Source organism: Somniosus microcephalus, chromosome 34, assembly GCF_052327205.1.
Source record: "Somniosus microcephalus isolate GS21.2 chromosome 34, FLI_Smic_1.0, whole genome shotgun sequence".
Taxonomy (NCBI): domain Eukaryota; kingdom Metazoa; phylum Chordata; class Chondrichthyes; order Squaliformes; family Somniosidae; genus Somniosus; species Somniosus microcephalus.
The window spans coordinates 18,426,028-18,440,220 of record NC_141020.1 but is presented as its reverse complement, the minus strand read 5'-3'; the positions used below and the strand labels follow the sequence as shown (position 1 = coordinate 18,440,220).

At 50.0% G+C, this 14,193-nt stretch overlaps 1 protein-coding gene across 1 annotated transcript in view; it reads left to right on the top strand.

Moving 5' to 3' along the window:
- LOC147096851 (galectin-9-like) overlaps positions 1-4,415 on the top strand; it is a 55,995-nt gene extending 51,580 nt beyond the window's left edge. Inside the window, exon 10 of the mRNA XM_085973537.1 lies at positions 3,227-4,415. Within this exon, the coding sequence (XP_085829663.1) occupies positions 3,227-3,373 (147 nt within the window). The 3' untranslated portion in view covers positions 3,374-4,415. The remainder of the gene's footprint in view (positions 1-3,226) is intronic.
- Positions 4,416-14,193: the final 9,778 nt, after the last annotated feature.

The window sequence follows — 14,193 nt, the reverse complement described above, 5'->3', positions numbered from 1 at the left end:
GCCGATCCGGAAACACCGCCACCACCCCCCCCAACCTCAGTCCAGGTAGACGGCATGCCGGAACCCCACGAGCCCTCGCCGACCACGCAAACACCAGCATCAACACCGGATAAGGCACCAGCACCGGATAAGGCAACACCACCGCTGCGGCGATCGGAGAGGCTTACGAAGCCTCCGGACAGACTGACCTACCAGAATTGGTAGTACACTTCACCCCGCCGGACTTAATTCTAAACAAGGGGTGAATGTGGTAAACCACGTTCACTATCGTTAGCACTGTTCACCACTGTTCGTTATAACTGTATCACTGACCACTATTGTATCACGGTACGAGGTCGCCTCTTGCCACACTGCTATACCTGGGATGACCACTGCCGACTCCGCCTTGGCTCCACCCACCAGGCCAGGTATAAAGGTGAGCGACTGGCTGGTATTCCTCCTGCTTGGATCGGATCACCCACGAGAGTGGGCTGTTATTTAGTCAATAAAAACCTTTAGTCACCTTCGTAACTCTTCGCCTTTTATTGGAGGAATTGATAGGTATATCAGACACCCAGGTCTCGTTGCACTTCCCCTTCTCCCAATCTATTGCTGTTCAGATAATAACCTGCCTTCCTGTTTTTGCCACCAAAGTGGATAACCTCGCATTTATAGAGCTAACTTGTGTGCTAACCTCTAGCCCCAATGACATAGAATCACAGAATGGTTACAGCACAGAAGGAGGCCATTCGGCCCGTCTAGCCCATGCTGGCTCTCTGCAAGAGCACTTCAGCGAGACCCCCACTCTTTCCTCGTAACCCTGCACATTTTTTGTCCCTCGGGTACTTATCCAACTCCCTTTTGAAAGCCGTGATTGAATCTGCCTCCTCCACCCTTTCAGTCATTTCAGCGCATTCCAGATCCTAACCACTCGCTGAATAAAAAAGTTTCCCCTCACGTCGCCTTTGGTTCTCCTGCCAATCACCTTGAATCTGTCCCCTCTGGTTCTCGACCCTTCCGCCAATGGGAACAGTTTCTCTCTGTCCAGACCCCTCATGATTTTGAACACCTCGATCAAATCTCCTCTCAACCTTCTCTGCTCTAAGGAGAACAAACCCAACATTGACGTTGTAGACCGTTTCTAGCACAGAGGGATCAGCTATTTGGAGTCTCCACCTCACTTTAATTGCTGTGGTGGTTATGGGACGGACTCGCAACTCAAGAGGTTAGGAGTTGAAATCTCACCATGGCGCGTTCTGATTTTGATACTTTATAGCACCACAAAATTACCTGTAAAAACCCAACTGGTTCACTAATACTCGTCAAGCCTACATGTGACTCCAGCCCCACCCAAATGTGTTTTACCCTTAATGCCGACCCTTAAAGGCTTCAAGCATTTATTGCCCATCCCTAATTGCCCTTGAGAAGTTGGTAGTGATGAGCCAGGCTAGGCCATTTCAGAGTCAACCACATTGCTGTGGGTCTGGAGTCACATATCGGCCAGACCGGGTATGGGCAGCAGATTTCCTTCCCTAAAGGACATTAAGTGAACCAGATGGGTTTTTACCACAATCTGATAGTTTCATGGTCACCATTACTGATACTAACTTTTTATTCCAGATTTATTTTAGTTGAATTAAAATTTCCCAGCTGCCGTGGTCAGGATTTGAGCTCATGTTGGCAGGTTATTAGTCCAGGCCTCGGGAATACTAGTCTGGTAACCTAACCACTGCGCTACCGTACCCGCAGTTAATCACTACCTTGCCCACATCACGGGAACAAATTTAAAAAATTGATTTTGTTTTAGATATTTATGATACTGTTGTTAATTATGTGGTGCAACTGAGCAGAAACACCAGCGTGGACCTCATTGGAATTTAGAAGAATGATCTTATTGAAACATATAAGATACTGAGGGGGCTCGACAAGGTAGATGCAGAGATGTTTCCGCTCGTGGGGGAATCTAGAACTCGGGGGCACAGTTTCAGAATAAAGGGTCGCCCTTTTAGAACTGAGATGAGGAGGAATTTCTTCTCTCAGAGGGTCGTAAATCTGTGGCATTCTCTGCCCCAGAGAGCCGTGGAGGCTGGGTCATTAAATACATTTAAGGTGGAGATAGACAGATTATTGCAAGATAAGGGAGTGAAGGATTATGGGGAGCGGGCAGGGAAGTGGCTTTGAGCCCAAGATCAGTCATGATCTTATTGAATGGCAGAGCCGGCTCGAGGGGCCAAGTGGCCGACTCCTGCTCCTATTTCTTATGGTCTTATGTTGGGCTGAATGGCCCGTTTCCGTGCTGTAAATACCATGCAATACTTTGTGAGGTGTGCTGGCAGGTTTAGAGGGTAAACCCACCGCCCTATTCGGCGAGATTGCGGGTCAGAGAGTTGGCGCTGCAGCATTTTATCCCTATCCCCGGCTCGCACTTCCTTTAGAAAGTGGCTCCCCATTGGGAGTGTGGGATCCGTGACCTTGCCTCGGAGTTACTGTCCTCGCTGCAGCCGCACCCAGGGTTTGCAGGATGCGGGTGGAGCCCCAGAGAAACACCGACAGCGTCACGTGTGTTGAGGGCCGCAGATGAGGCAGAGGTGGCTTCCAGTTTGGATTTTGAGTAGCAATGGCTTACACGTTGGGTTCTTAATAGAACCAAGGATCAGTAGGAGGATTGGCTGCTGCCACGGGTTAGTCACTTCTGGGATGAGCAAAGGTCACCTCTATCTGCCTGTATGTTTGGTGGTTCAGGTGGATGTTAAAGATCCCACGGCACAACTCCACGGAGAGCAGAAGAGTTCTCCCAGAGTCCCGGTCGACATTCCTCCCTCAACCATACAGCGCTTAACAACGGGCTGTCGTTTATCTCATTGGCATGATGAGACCCAATGCAAATACAAGTCTTTTGTTTCTTCGGACTTTGTGGCTGACCAGATTACAAAATGTCCCTCACTCAAGATCACTCGCTGAGGGAGCGCTGCACTGTCGGAGGTGCCGTCTTTCGGATGAGACGTTAAACCGTCTGCTCTCTCAGGTGGACGTAAAGGATCCCAAGGCACTATTTCGAAGAGGGAGCAGGGGAGTTCTCCCCGGTGTCCTGGCCAATATTTATCCCTCAATCAACATAAGAAAAACAGCTGCCGCGTTTCCCACATTACAACAGTGACCACACTTCAAAAAGTAATTAATTGGCTGTAAACTTTCTTTCCTTTCCTTCTTTCCACTTCATGATTTATTTGGAATTGTGTCTTGTCAGATGCTGATCATGGTTCAACCAAACTGCTACAAGATCACAGTCAACGGGAGACATCTGTTCAACTTTAACCATCGACTACAACCCCTGAACCAGGTCGATAATCTGGAGGTCACTGGCGATGTCACCCTTTCTCTCGTGCAGTATTAGCATTTTGAAGTAAATGATTTGCTCTCGTCGTGAAACTGAATCTGTGTACTTTGGAGAGTCGCACTTTTAACTCCTTCCTCTCTTGAAGAATAATCCTTAGTCGAAACTCCCCTGCACTGAGCCTGAAGGACGGCCATTTTGTTTGAGCGCAGTGAAGGAAGTCAACACCTCTCTTGCATGGCGCATTAGCCAATGACAATGATTCCCTTTGGGTTTGGCCTTGGCTTGTGTTTGGAAGCACTTTTTGTGGTGTGCTTTTTTTTTTAAAGTGCAGTTTCACCGAGCGAAACAGGTTCACACCCTGCGACACAGAGCAAGGGACGGGCACAGGGTCTGATCTCCACTCCGTTCCCAATCTGACATCGCTGCTACCTTTCCGAAATAAGGGTGTGGGGGAAACGGGAGGAGGGAATCATTTTTCTGGGTTGGTCCTCAAGGGTTAGCTTATGGAGGAGGCCACTTGTTGCAGGCTCGGCCCAGGCCACGTGTCCATTCTTGTCAGCTTCAGGGGCCAATCTGGGAGATCAAAGAAAAGTGACGAAAGCCAACTGGGAAAGTCGTCCCAAAGCCCGATTTTAAAAATCCACGAATCCCAACGAGCTTTGCTGCATGCAAAGCAGAAACTAGTGCAGACGATGCTTGAGAGAGTGCTGCTGATTAGCGGGGGGAAAAACATGGCTTCCTTTCAAAGAGTTTCAACTAAGGATCATCTAACAAAAATGTTGTGTAGAAGACTCGAGGGTAAGAGTTTCCCCTCCCGAGTGTCAGCCCGTGGCTCAGTGGGTAGCACCCTCCCCTCGGAGTCAGAAGGTTGTGGGTTTAAGTCCCACTCCAGAGACTTGAACACATAAATCTAGGCCGACACTCCCTTATTCAGGACTCCCTCCAACCAGAGTAAATCATCTCTCTCCACCTTCTAAAGCGAAATATAATGTAGAACGTCAAATATTGTTCAGTAATAATAACCTTTATACTGTTCTTTCTGTTTAATCACACAATCGTTACCTGTATTATTGTAATCTATGTAAACGAGCTGAGCCAAGTTCTTTTTTAAATCGAGGTTTTTTTTTTCTAGTTGAGGCCAGTGTCGAGGCAGTGTTCGCCACAGATGCAGGGTTAGATGCAACGTCTCCCGTACGCTGCGCGGCCTCCTGCGCAGCCTGCCTTCCCCCAGTGCGCGGCTCACTCAAATTTTAGCGAGTGTGCAGGACCTTGCGGATGACTGCATCGCCACTCATAGAAACATAGAAGATAGAAGCAGGAGTAGGCCATTCGGCCCCTCGAGCCTATTCCGCCATTCAATGAGATCATGACTGATCATCCAAATTCAGTACCCTGTCCCTGCCTTCTCCCCATATCCCTTGATCCCTTTAGCCTTAAAAAATATATCTAACTCCTTCTTGAATATATTTAATGAATTGGCCTCAAGTGCCTTCTGTGGTAGAGAATTCCACAGGTTCACCACTCTCTGGGTGAAGAAATTCCTCCTCATCTCTGTCCTAAATGGCTTACCCCTTATCCTTAGACTGTGACCCCTGGTTCTGGACTCCCCCGCCATCGGGAACATCCTTCCTGCATCTAGTCTGTCTAGTCCTGTTAGAATTTTATTAGTTTCAATGAGATCCCCTCTCATTCTTCTAAACTCTAGCGAATATAAGCCCAATCGACCCAATCTCTCCTCATACGTCATTCCTGACATCCCACTCAGCTTCGCGGGAACGTTGGTTTGATGGTGACCGAACTGTTCACAGCTCGTTCACCACCTGGACAGGGAGAGAGGCGAGACAGTGGGTTTGGTGGGAGGCTGTGCAGAGACTGGCATCAGCCGGCTGCGCAGAGACTGGCATCAGCCGGCTGCAGCGCTGCTTGCTAGGCCTGACCAGCAGCGAGAGGGTAAAGGTGCAGATATGCTGCCCGCAGTCACCAGGAGGCAGCCGTTGACTTTAACAGTCTTGTCAATTGATTTTAGGACTAGTTGCAAGGGGCTGATACTATACAAAGACCCTCCACCTTGTGAGCAAAGGTTGTGGCACCTTGCGGGCAAAGGTCGACGCTCCTTGCGGGCAAAGGTCGACGCTCCTTGCGGGCAAAGGTCGACGCTCCTTGCGGGCAAAGGTCGACTCACCTTGCGGGCAAAGGTCGGCGCTCCTTGCGGGCAAAGGTCGACTCACCTTGCGGGCAAAGGTTGTGACACCTTGCGGGCAAAGGTCAACGCACCTTGCGGGCAAAGGTCGACTCACCTTGCGGGCAAAGGTCGACGTGCCTTGCGGGCAAAGGTTGAATCTCAAGTATAGAGTTTATTGGGGAACAAAATTAAGGGGCCAGCTAATTCCTTTGACTTTGTGTGCCTCACTAACTTTGTCATCTCACTTTGGATCAAGGTTAGGTTGCTCAAACAATGAAGGAATGTTTAGATCGGGGGAGGCCATGGTTCTCGTTGCCTGTCTCACGGATCAGAGAGATGTGCTCTCGCTTCCTACTGCCTCACTGTGATGCTGCTCAAGACCTGTGGGCTCTTACTGACATGGGCCAGCTTAAAACTGACAAGTGTGTGAAGTAATAACAACAGAAGACGCTGGAAAAACTCAGCAGGCCAGGCAACATCCGTGGAGAGAGAAATAGAGTCAACGTTTCAGGTCGAAACCCTTCTTCAGAGTTCTGAAGAAGGGTTTTGACCTGAAACGTTGACTCTATTTCTCTCTCCACGGATGTTGCCTGGCCTGCTGAGTTTTTCCAGGGTCTTCTGTTGTTATTTCGGATTTCCAGCATCCGCAGTATTTTGCTATCGTACTAGTGTGTGAAGTAATTGGAATTGTTGGGTTTCTGATTTGAAAGCCAGCGGGCTGTGGCTGGAGGAATAGGTTGGGGGCCAAAACATGCCTCTTCCAAGATGGTGGCAGATCAATGCGTCCGAAGGATTGCTTTTTATTTCCCACCCCACCCCCCCTCCCATGAATGAAATTTTTACTTATTTCAAACTGGACCACGAAGTACAAGAAGGAACAGTCGGGAGTATAAACCACAGCTGATAGCAAGCCCAACTGGTGGCTGAAATAGTCAGGACCTTCCAGACTGGTGCCCCGGCACAATCAAGTTTGATGGAACAACAGAAGGCAATCCCCATCTCTGTCCCTGGATGGGGATAATCTCCTCCTACTATCCCCCCGGGATAGCTCCCCTAGGACTCGTGACCCGGGGAGGTCGGGGGTTAAGTCTCAATCTAATGCCCAGCGGTTAATTCAAAAGCTTGGAATGCTGTGTGACATTACTGTACAAACCCTTAACCCACTGGGATCAAATTCCTTTGGCTATTTTGAGCGCTGTTCCACCCATTTACAATACCTGGGCTAACTGCTCTGTTTAACATGGCAGCGAGTGGAACTTCAGTAGGAAGGCATTAAGCTAACGTGGAACAGCGCACTTTCAGGGCTAACGAGGTTAATCGGCGATGGTTCTGTATCACTCGCTGAATGGGAAGAGTCATAGAGTCATAGAGTTATACAGCACAGAAAGAGGCCCTTCGGCCCATCGCGTCCACGCCGGCCATCAAGCCCTATCTAATCTAATCCCATTTTCCAGCATTTGCTTCCTCCACCTTGCATGTTGTTGCCATGGTGAACCAAACAAATCCAAATCAGAGGAACAGAAACCCCGCCCCGGGGAACATTGGAAATCTGCACCAGAGGATGCTGGGGACGCACGGTGGGCCCCCGGAGGAGAAAGGACAGCTCGCCATTCCGGGCCAAGGACCTCCCGCCTGGCACAAAATGGAGACAATTGTAGACCTTCCTCCAAGATTCCTTCCCAGAAGGTGGATGGTCCTGGGACGGAGAGCTGAGGAGATTGAGATGGGCCTCCCACCAAATCCCCGGCCCTTGACGTTGGCCACTGATTTGCCTCTCGCCCCTCCCCCCACACTGCTGTGGATGACAGCGCCCTCCTAGTCACGTGTAAGTGATGGTGAGGGGTTGGGACTTTGGGCCAAGTCCCCATTGTTCTCGTCTCTGCACCGACAGTGGGGGAAGGTCAGCAGGTAGGAGGTGCTGAGGTGGCGAGACTGCGGAATGAATTTCTTGGCTGCAAGGGCAGGTGTTCTGGACACTTCCTCCTCTCCCAAACCCGCCGACTACCTTTTGCTTTTGAGGATTGAGAGCTAATGGGAAAGTATCCATCAGGAATGTTTCTGAAATTACTCTATTCCCATTTCAGCAGCTGCAGTGAGCATCTCACGGGAGCAATGTAATGTCTCTCCTCCCCCTGCAATTGTCCGTTCTGGCTCAGTGGGTAGCACACCCGCCACGAAAGTCGGAAGGTTGTGGGTTCACGTCCCACTCCAGGGATCTGAGCACAAAATCCAGGCTGACGCTCCAGTGCAGTGCTGAGGGAGTGCCGCACTGTCGGAGGTGCCGTCTTTTGGATGAGACGTTAAACCCGAGGCCCCGTCTGCTCTCTCAGGTGGACACAAAAGATCCCACGGCGCTATATTGAAGAAGAGCAGTGGAGTTATCCCTGGTGTACTGGCTGATTGTTACCCCTCAATCACCATCACTAAAACAGATTATCTGGTCATTATCACATTGCTGTGTGTGGGAGCTTGCTGTGCGCAAATTGGCTGCCGTGTTTCCGACATTACAACAGTGACCACACTTCAAAAAGCCCCGAGGTCGTGAAAGGCGCTATAGAAATGCAAGTCTTTTTTTGAATTTCTGTAATATGGCACCAATACTCTATCCCCAATTTTAGTCGCATTGGTTGGTGTAAGGCAAAATATTGCTCGCCCGCTCGGGCATGAAGTGTCCCCGTGCTCGTCAGTTGTAACACAAACCTTCCTCTCTCCGAGTAGGTGACATTGATCCTTTTCGAATTCCGTCAAGCGATTTGGGGGTTCTTTATCCAGGGTGAGACCACAGGCTGGCAAAACGTCACACCTGCACAACCAGGCCGCACTTCTCCTGGAACAGAATGCAGTGTCTCGTGCTTTCCACATCCCTTCCTTTCCCCGCACTATTACCCTCGGAGAATCCGCAAATTCCTTGTATTCCAAACACGTCTAACATAGAAACATAGAAGATAGGAGCAGGAGTAGGCCATTCGGCCCCTCGGGCCTGCTCCGCCATTCGATGAGATCATGGCTGATCATCCAAACTCAGTGCCCTGTCCCTGCTTTCTCCCCATATCCCTTGATACCTTTAGCTCTAAGAAATATATCCAACTCCTTCTTGAATATATTTAAAGACTTGGGCCTAGAAATTGAGTGGGCTTAGCGCCCATTTTGCGGCGCTAGAGGGCATTGCGCTGGACTTACAGCCGGTTTTGAAATTGACTAGGGCCCAACATCGGCGTTACACCGGTAGCGCTGCGCCGGCACCGATGACGTCATCGGTGTGCGCAGCGTCCCGGTTGCCGTGGTGACGGGCCCCAGCGCCGAAATTCAGTTGCGGCCGCCTCGCCCGTGGCAGCCGCAACTAAGACTCTGGCAACAGAGTCTTGCACGACTTTGCGCCGGCGCATAAAGGTGGAGCGGCGGCCGGCCGCTTTCCCGCCGGCCGCCTGCCCGCACCTCCCTTCCCGGACTCCCCCACCCCCCCCCGCGGAACAGATGCTTCTCGGCTGCGAGCCCGGCACTTCCCCGAGGTGCCGGGCTCATTTTTGTGAAGATTTTACCGGCCAGCGGGCGGGTGCAGGCAGCTCCTCCTTAACTGAAGGAGGAGGCCTGCACTTCCCGAGCCTGCCGCACCGCATCGGGCGCCGGAATAGCGCCGCAATGCGGCGCGTAGCGCCAGTTTTCAGGCGCAAACAGCCTTCAGTAGCGCCGGCAGCCGTTTGGGCGCGGCGCTACTGAATTTTTGGCGCGCACAGCGCGACTTAGCACCGGCGCTAAATTTCCGGCGTTAAGCCCCGGCGCAGCGCAACCTCAATTTCTAGGCCTTGGCCTCAACCGCCTTCTGTGGTAGAGAATTCCACAGGTTCACCACTCTCTGGGTGAAGAAATTCCTCCTCATCTCTGTCCTAAATGGTTTACCCCTTATCCTTAGACTATGACCTCTGGTTCTGGACTCTCCGACCATCGGGAACATTCTACCTGCATCTAGTTTGTCCAGACCTGTCAGAATTTTATAAGTATCGATGAGATCCCCTCATTCTTCTAAACTCCAGCGAGTATAAGCCCAATCGACCCAATGTCTCCTCATATGTCATTCCTGCCATCCCAGGGATCAGCCTTGTGAATCTTCGCTGAACTCCTTCCATGGCAAGAACATCCTTCCTCAGATAAGGCGACCAAAACTGCACACAGTACTCAAGGTGTGGTCTCACCAAGGCCCTGTACAACTGCAGCAAGACATCCTTGCTCCTGTATTCAATCCCTTTCGCTATGAAGGCCAACATACCATTTGCCTTCTTCACCGCCTGCTGCACCTGCATGCTTACCTTCAGCGACTGGTGCACAAGGACACCCAGGTCTCGTTGCACTTCCCCTTCTCCCAATCTATTGCCATTCAGATAATAATCTGCCTTTCTGTTTATGACACCAAAGTGGATAACCTCGCATTTATCCACGTTATATTGCATCTGCCATGCTTCTGCCCAATCACCCAACCTGTCCAAATCATCCTGGAGTTTCTCAGCATCCTCCTCACAGCACACACGCCCACCCAGCTTTGTGTCGTCTGCAAATTTGGAGATATTACATCTAGCGCCTCAACTTTGAATACTTCCAGTGGTTTCTCGTCAACAGATAGCAATGGGATTGTCACTTTTATCAAAGGAATCAGTCCCAAAATAATGTCATTTTGCTAGCAGGGCTTTGCAGATTTTAAATTTGTCTGTCCAATATAAAACATGGGATCCGATTGTTTTCTACATCAGTTAACTCCTTTTGAGCTTGATTCAGCGAAACACTCCATACACGCGGCAAGTGAGCACCTTTGAGAGCAGTTCTCTAAAATGTTGGTTGTTCTGAATGATTATTAACTTTGGGCCGTATTTTCCGATCGGAGGCTTCCCGCGCGCTGAAGCCTATGATCTGGGAAAAAATCTACGCCCTTACCCGAGGGCTCCCGGGACGCACACACTTCCGATCCTGGGCCTCTCGAACTCCAAGTGCGCAGGGCCCACGTATCCCAGAGGCGCATGTAGTTCGCAGCGTCCCTGGGATCACGTGGGCCATGGGGAGCCAATCACAGAAGGGAATCTCCCTTCATACACTTAGAGTCATAGAGTTATACAGCACGGATAGAGGCCCTTCGGCCCATCGTGTCCGCGCCGGCCATCAAGCCCTGTCTAATCTAATCCCATATTCCAGCATTTGGTCCGTAGCCTTGTATGTTATGGCATTTCAAGTGCTCATCCAAATGCTTCTTAAATGTTGTGAGGGTTCCTGCCTCCACAACCCTTTCAGGCAGCGAGTTCCAGACTCCAACCACCCTCTGGGTGAAAAAGTTCTTTCTCAAATCCCCTCTAAACCTCCCGCCCTTTACCTTGAATCTATGCCCCTTAGTTATTGACCCTTCTACTAAGGGAAAAAGCTCCTCAGTATCCATCCTATCTATGCCCCTCATAATTTTGTACACCTCAATCATGTCCCCCCTCAGCCTCCTCTGCTCCAAGGAAAACAAACCCAATCTGCCCAGTCTTTCTTCATAGCTGAAGCGCTCCAGCCCTGGTAACATCCTGGTGAATCTCCTCTGCACCCTCTCCAAAGCGATCACATCCTTCCTGTAGTGTGGCGACCAGAACTGCACACAGTATTCCAGCTGTGGCCTAACCAGTGTTTTATACAGCTCCATCATAACCTCCTTGCTCTTATATTCTATGCCTCGGCTAATGAAGGCAAGTATCCCATATGCCTTTTTTACCACCTTATCCACCTGTTCCGCCGCCTTCAGGGATCTGTGTACTTGCACACCCAGATCCCTCTGCCCCTCCGTCATGCCTAGGGTCTTACCATTCATTGTGTATTCCCTTGCCTTGTTAGTCCCCCCAAAGTGCATCACCTCGCACTTTTCCGGGTTAAATTCCATTTGCCATTGTTCCGCCCATCTGACCAACCCATCTATATCGTCCTGCAGACTGAGGCTACCCTCCTCGCTATTTACCACCCTACCAATTTTTGTATCATCCGCGAACTTACTGATCATACCTTTTACATTCATATCCAAGTCATTAATGTAGACCACAAACAGCAAGGGACCCAGCACCGATCCCTGTGGCACCCCACTGGCCACAGGCTTCCAGTCACAAAAACAACCTTCGACCATCACCCTCTGCCTTCTGCCACTAAGCCAGTTTTGTATCCAATGTGCCAAGGCACCCTGGATTCCATGGGCTCTTACCTTCTTGACCAGTCTCCTGTGCGGGACTTTATCGAAGGCCTTACTGAAATCCATGTATACCACATCCACTGCGTTACCCTCATCCACACACCTAGTCACCCCCTCAAAAAATTCAATCAAATTAGTCAGACATGATCTTCCCTCGACAAAGCCATGTTGACTATCCCTGATTAATCCTTGTCTCTCCAAGTGGAGACTAATTTTGTCCCTCAGAATTTTTCTACCACTGATGTTAGGCTCACTGGCCTGTAGTTCCCCGGTTTTTCCCTACTTCCCTTCTTGAATAATGGTACTACATTAGCGGTTCTCCAGTCCTCTGGCACATCCCCTGTGGCCAGAGAGGTCCTGAATACAGCTTCTCAAGTCTAGCCACGGAACCGTACTCCCTCATCCCCTGGAACCATCCGAGTAAATCTCTTCAGGAGTAGGGATTTCCCTGATTTTCATGTCTATCCGTGGGGAAGGTCACCTCAAGTACGGGAGTGACACCGTTTGAGGCAATGATAGGCCGCACAATGTGGCTACCAGAGCACCTTTTCTCTGACAGGATTACAGAAAGAGGCAGTAGCCAAGGAACGGTGGGTGCAGCACACACAGGTAGCAGCAGCAGCAAGGGATCAACATCAGCAAAAAGATGCAGCTGTACTTTAACTAAAGGTGCAACACTTGTGAAGCATTAACGGAAAAAGACTTGCATTTATATAGCGCCTTTCACAACCTCAGGATGTCTCCCAAAACGCTTTAAGAACATAAGAAATAGGAGCAGGAGTCGGCCATTCGGCCCTTCGAGCCTGCTCCGCCATTCAATGAGATCATGGCTGATCTTCTGCCTCAACTCCATTCACCGGCCCTAGGTAAATCAATTCATTAAATATATTCAAGAAGGAGTTAGATATATTTCTTAAGGCTAAAGGGATCACGGGATATGGGAAGAAGGCAGGGACAGGGTACTGTGTTTGGATGATCAGCCATGATCTCATTGGATGGCGGAGCAGGCTCGAGGGGCCGAAGGGCCTACTCCTGCTCCTATCTTCTATGTTTCTATGGCCATATCCCTTGATGCCTTTACTAGTCAGAAATCTATCGACTTCTGTTTTGAATATACCCAATGACTGAGCCTCCACAGCCCTCTGGGGTAGAGAATTCCAAAGATTCACCACCCTCTGTGTGAAGAAATTTCTTCTCATCTCAGTCCTGAATCGCCTACCCTTTATCCTGAGGCTGTGGCCCCTGGTTCTAGACTCCCCAGCCAAGGGAAACATTCCCCCAGCATCCACCCTTTACAGCCAATGAAACACCTTTGAAGTGTGCTCACTCTTGTGATGTAGGAAACGCAGCAGCCAATTTGCGCACAGCAAGCTCCCACAAACAGCAATGTGATAACGACCAGGCGATCTGTTTTTGTTTGGTGATGTTGACTGAGGGTAAATATCGGCTCAGGACAAGTGGAAGATCGGGTGATTTGTGAAAAAGACCTTTTTCCGAGCCCACATGGGAAGGGCTGTACGTTATTGTACAGAAAGCGAGCCCTCAGCCTATCTGGTGCGATTAGACAGTAGCAAGTCGGGAACTGACTCCACTGTGTACACTTGAATTAATTTATACGGCACCCCCACACTAAACTGATCGGGGGTTCTCGGAACTACCGGTGGGTTTCTTTCCTTTTGTCTTTTACAGGCATCCGTGAGAATGCTGCTCATCCTGATGGCGGCTGTAAGCCATGGAGAGCGGGTGCTTACATCACACAGGGTCAGAGGTCGGGGAAGCAGCACAGGGTCTAACGTGCCAAGCGGTGGTCCCGTTGTCCTTGCACGACAGCAGAACCAGAGGTGACACGAGGAAACATTTTTTTTAACGCAGCGAGTTGTTGTGGCCTGAAAGGGTGGCGGAAGCAGATTCATAACTTTCAACAGAGAATTGGATAAATACTTGAAGGGCAAAAAATTGCAGGGCTCCGGGGAAAGGGCAGGGGGAGCGGGATTGAATGGAGAGCTCTGGCAAAGAGCCGGCACAGGCACGATGGGCCGAATGGCCTCCTTCTGTGCTGTATCATTCTCTGATTCTCTATGAATGCAACATCAGATTGCCTATATAGAAACATAGAAGATAGGAGCAGGAGTAGGCCATTCGGCCCCTCGAGCCTGCTCCGCCATTCAATGAGATCATGGCTGATCATCCAAATTCAGTACCCTGTCCCTGCCTTCTCCCCATATTCCTTGATCCCTTTAGCCTTAAGAAATATATCCAACTCCTTCTTGAATATATTTAATGAATTGGCCTCAACTGCCTTCTGTGGTAGAGAATTCCACAGGTTCACCACTCTCTGGGTGAAGAAATTCCTCCTCATCTCTGTCCTAAATGGCTTACCCCTTATCCTTAGACTGTGACCCCTGGTTCTGGACTCCCCCGCCATCGGAAACATCCTTCCTGCATCTAGTCTGTCTAGTCCTGTTAGAATTTTATAAGTTTCGATGAGATCCCCTCTCA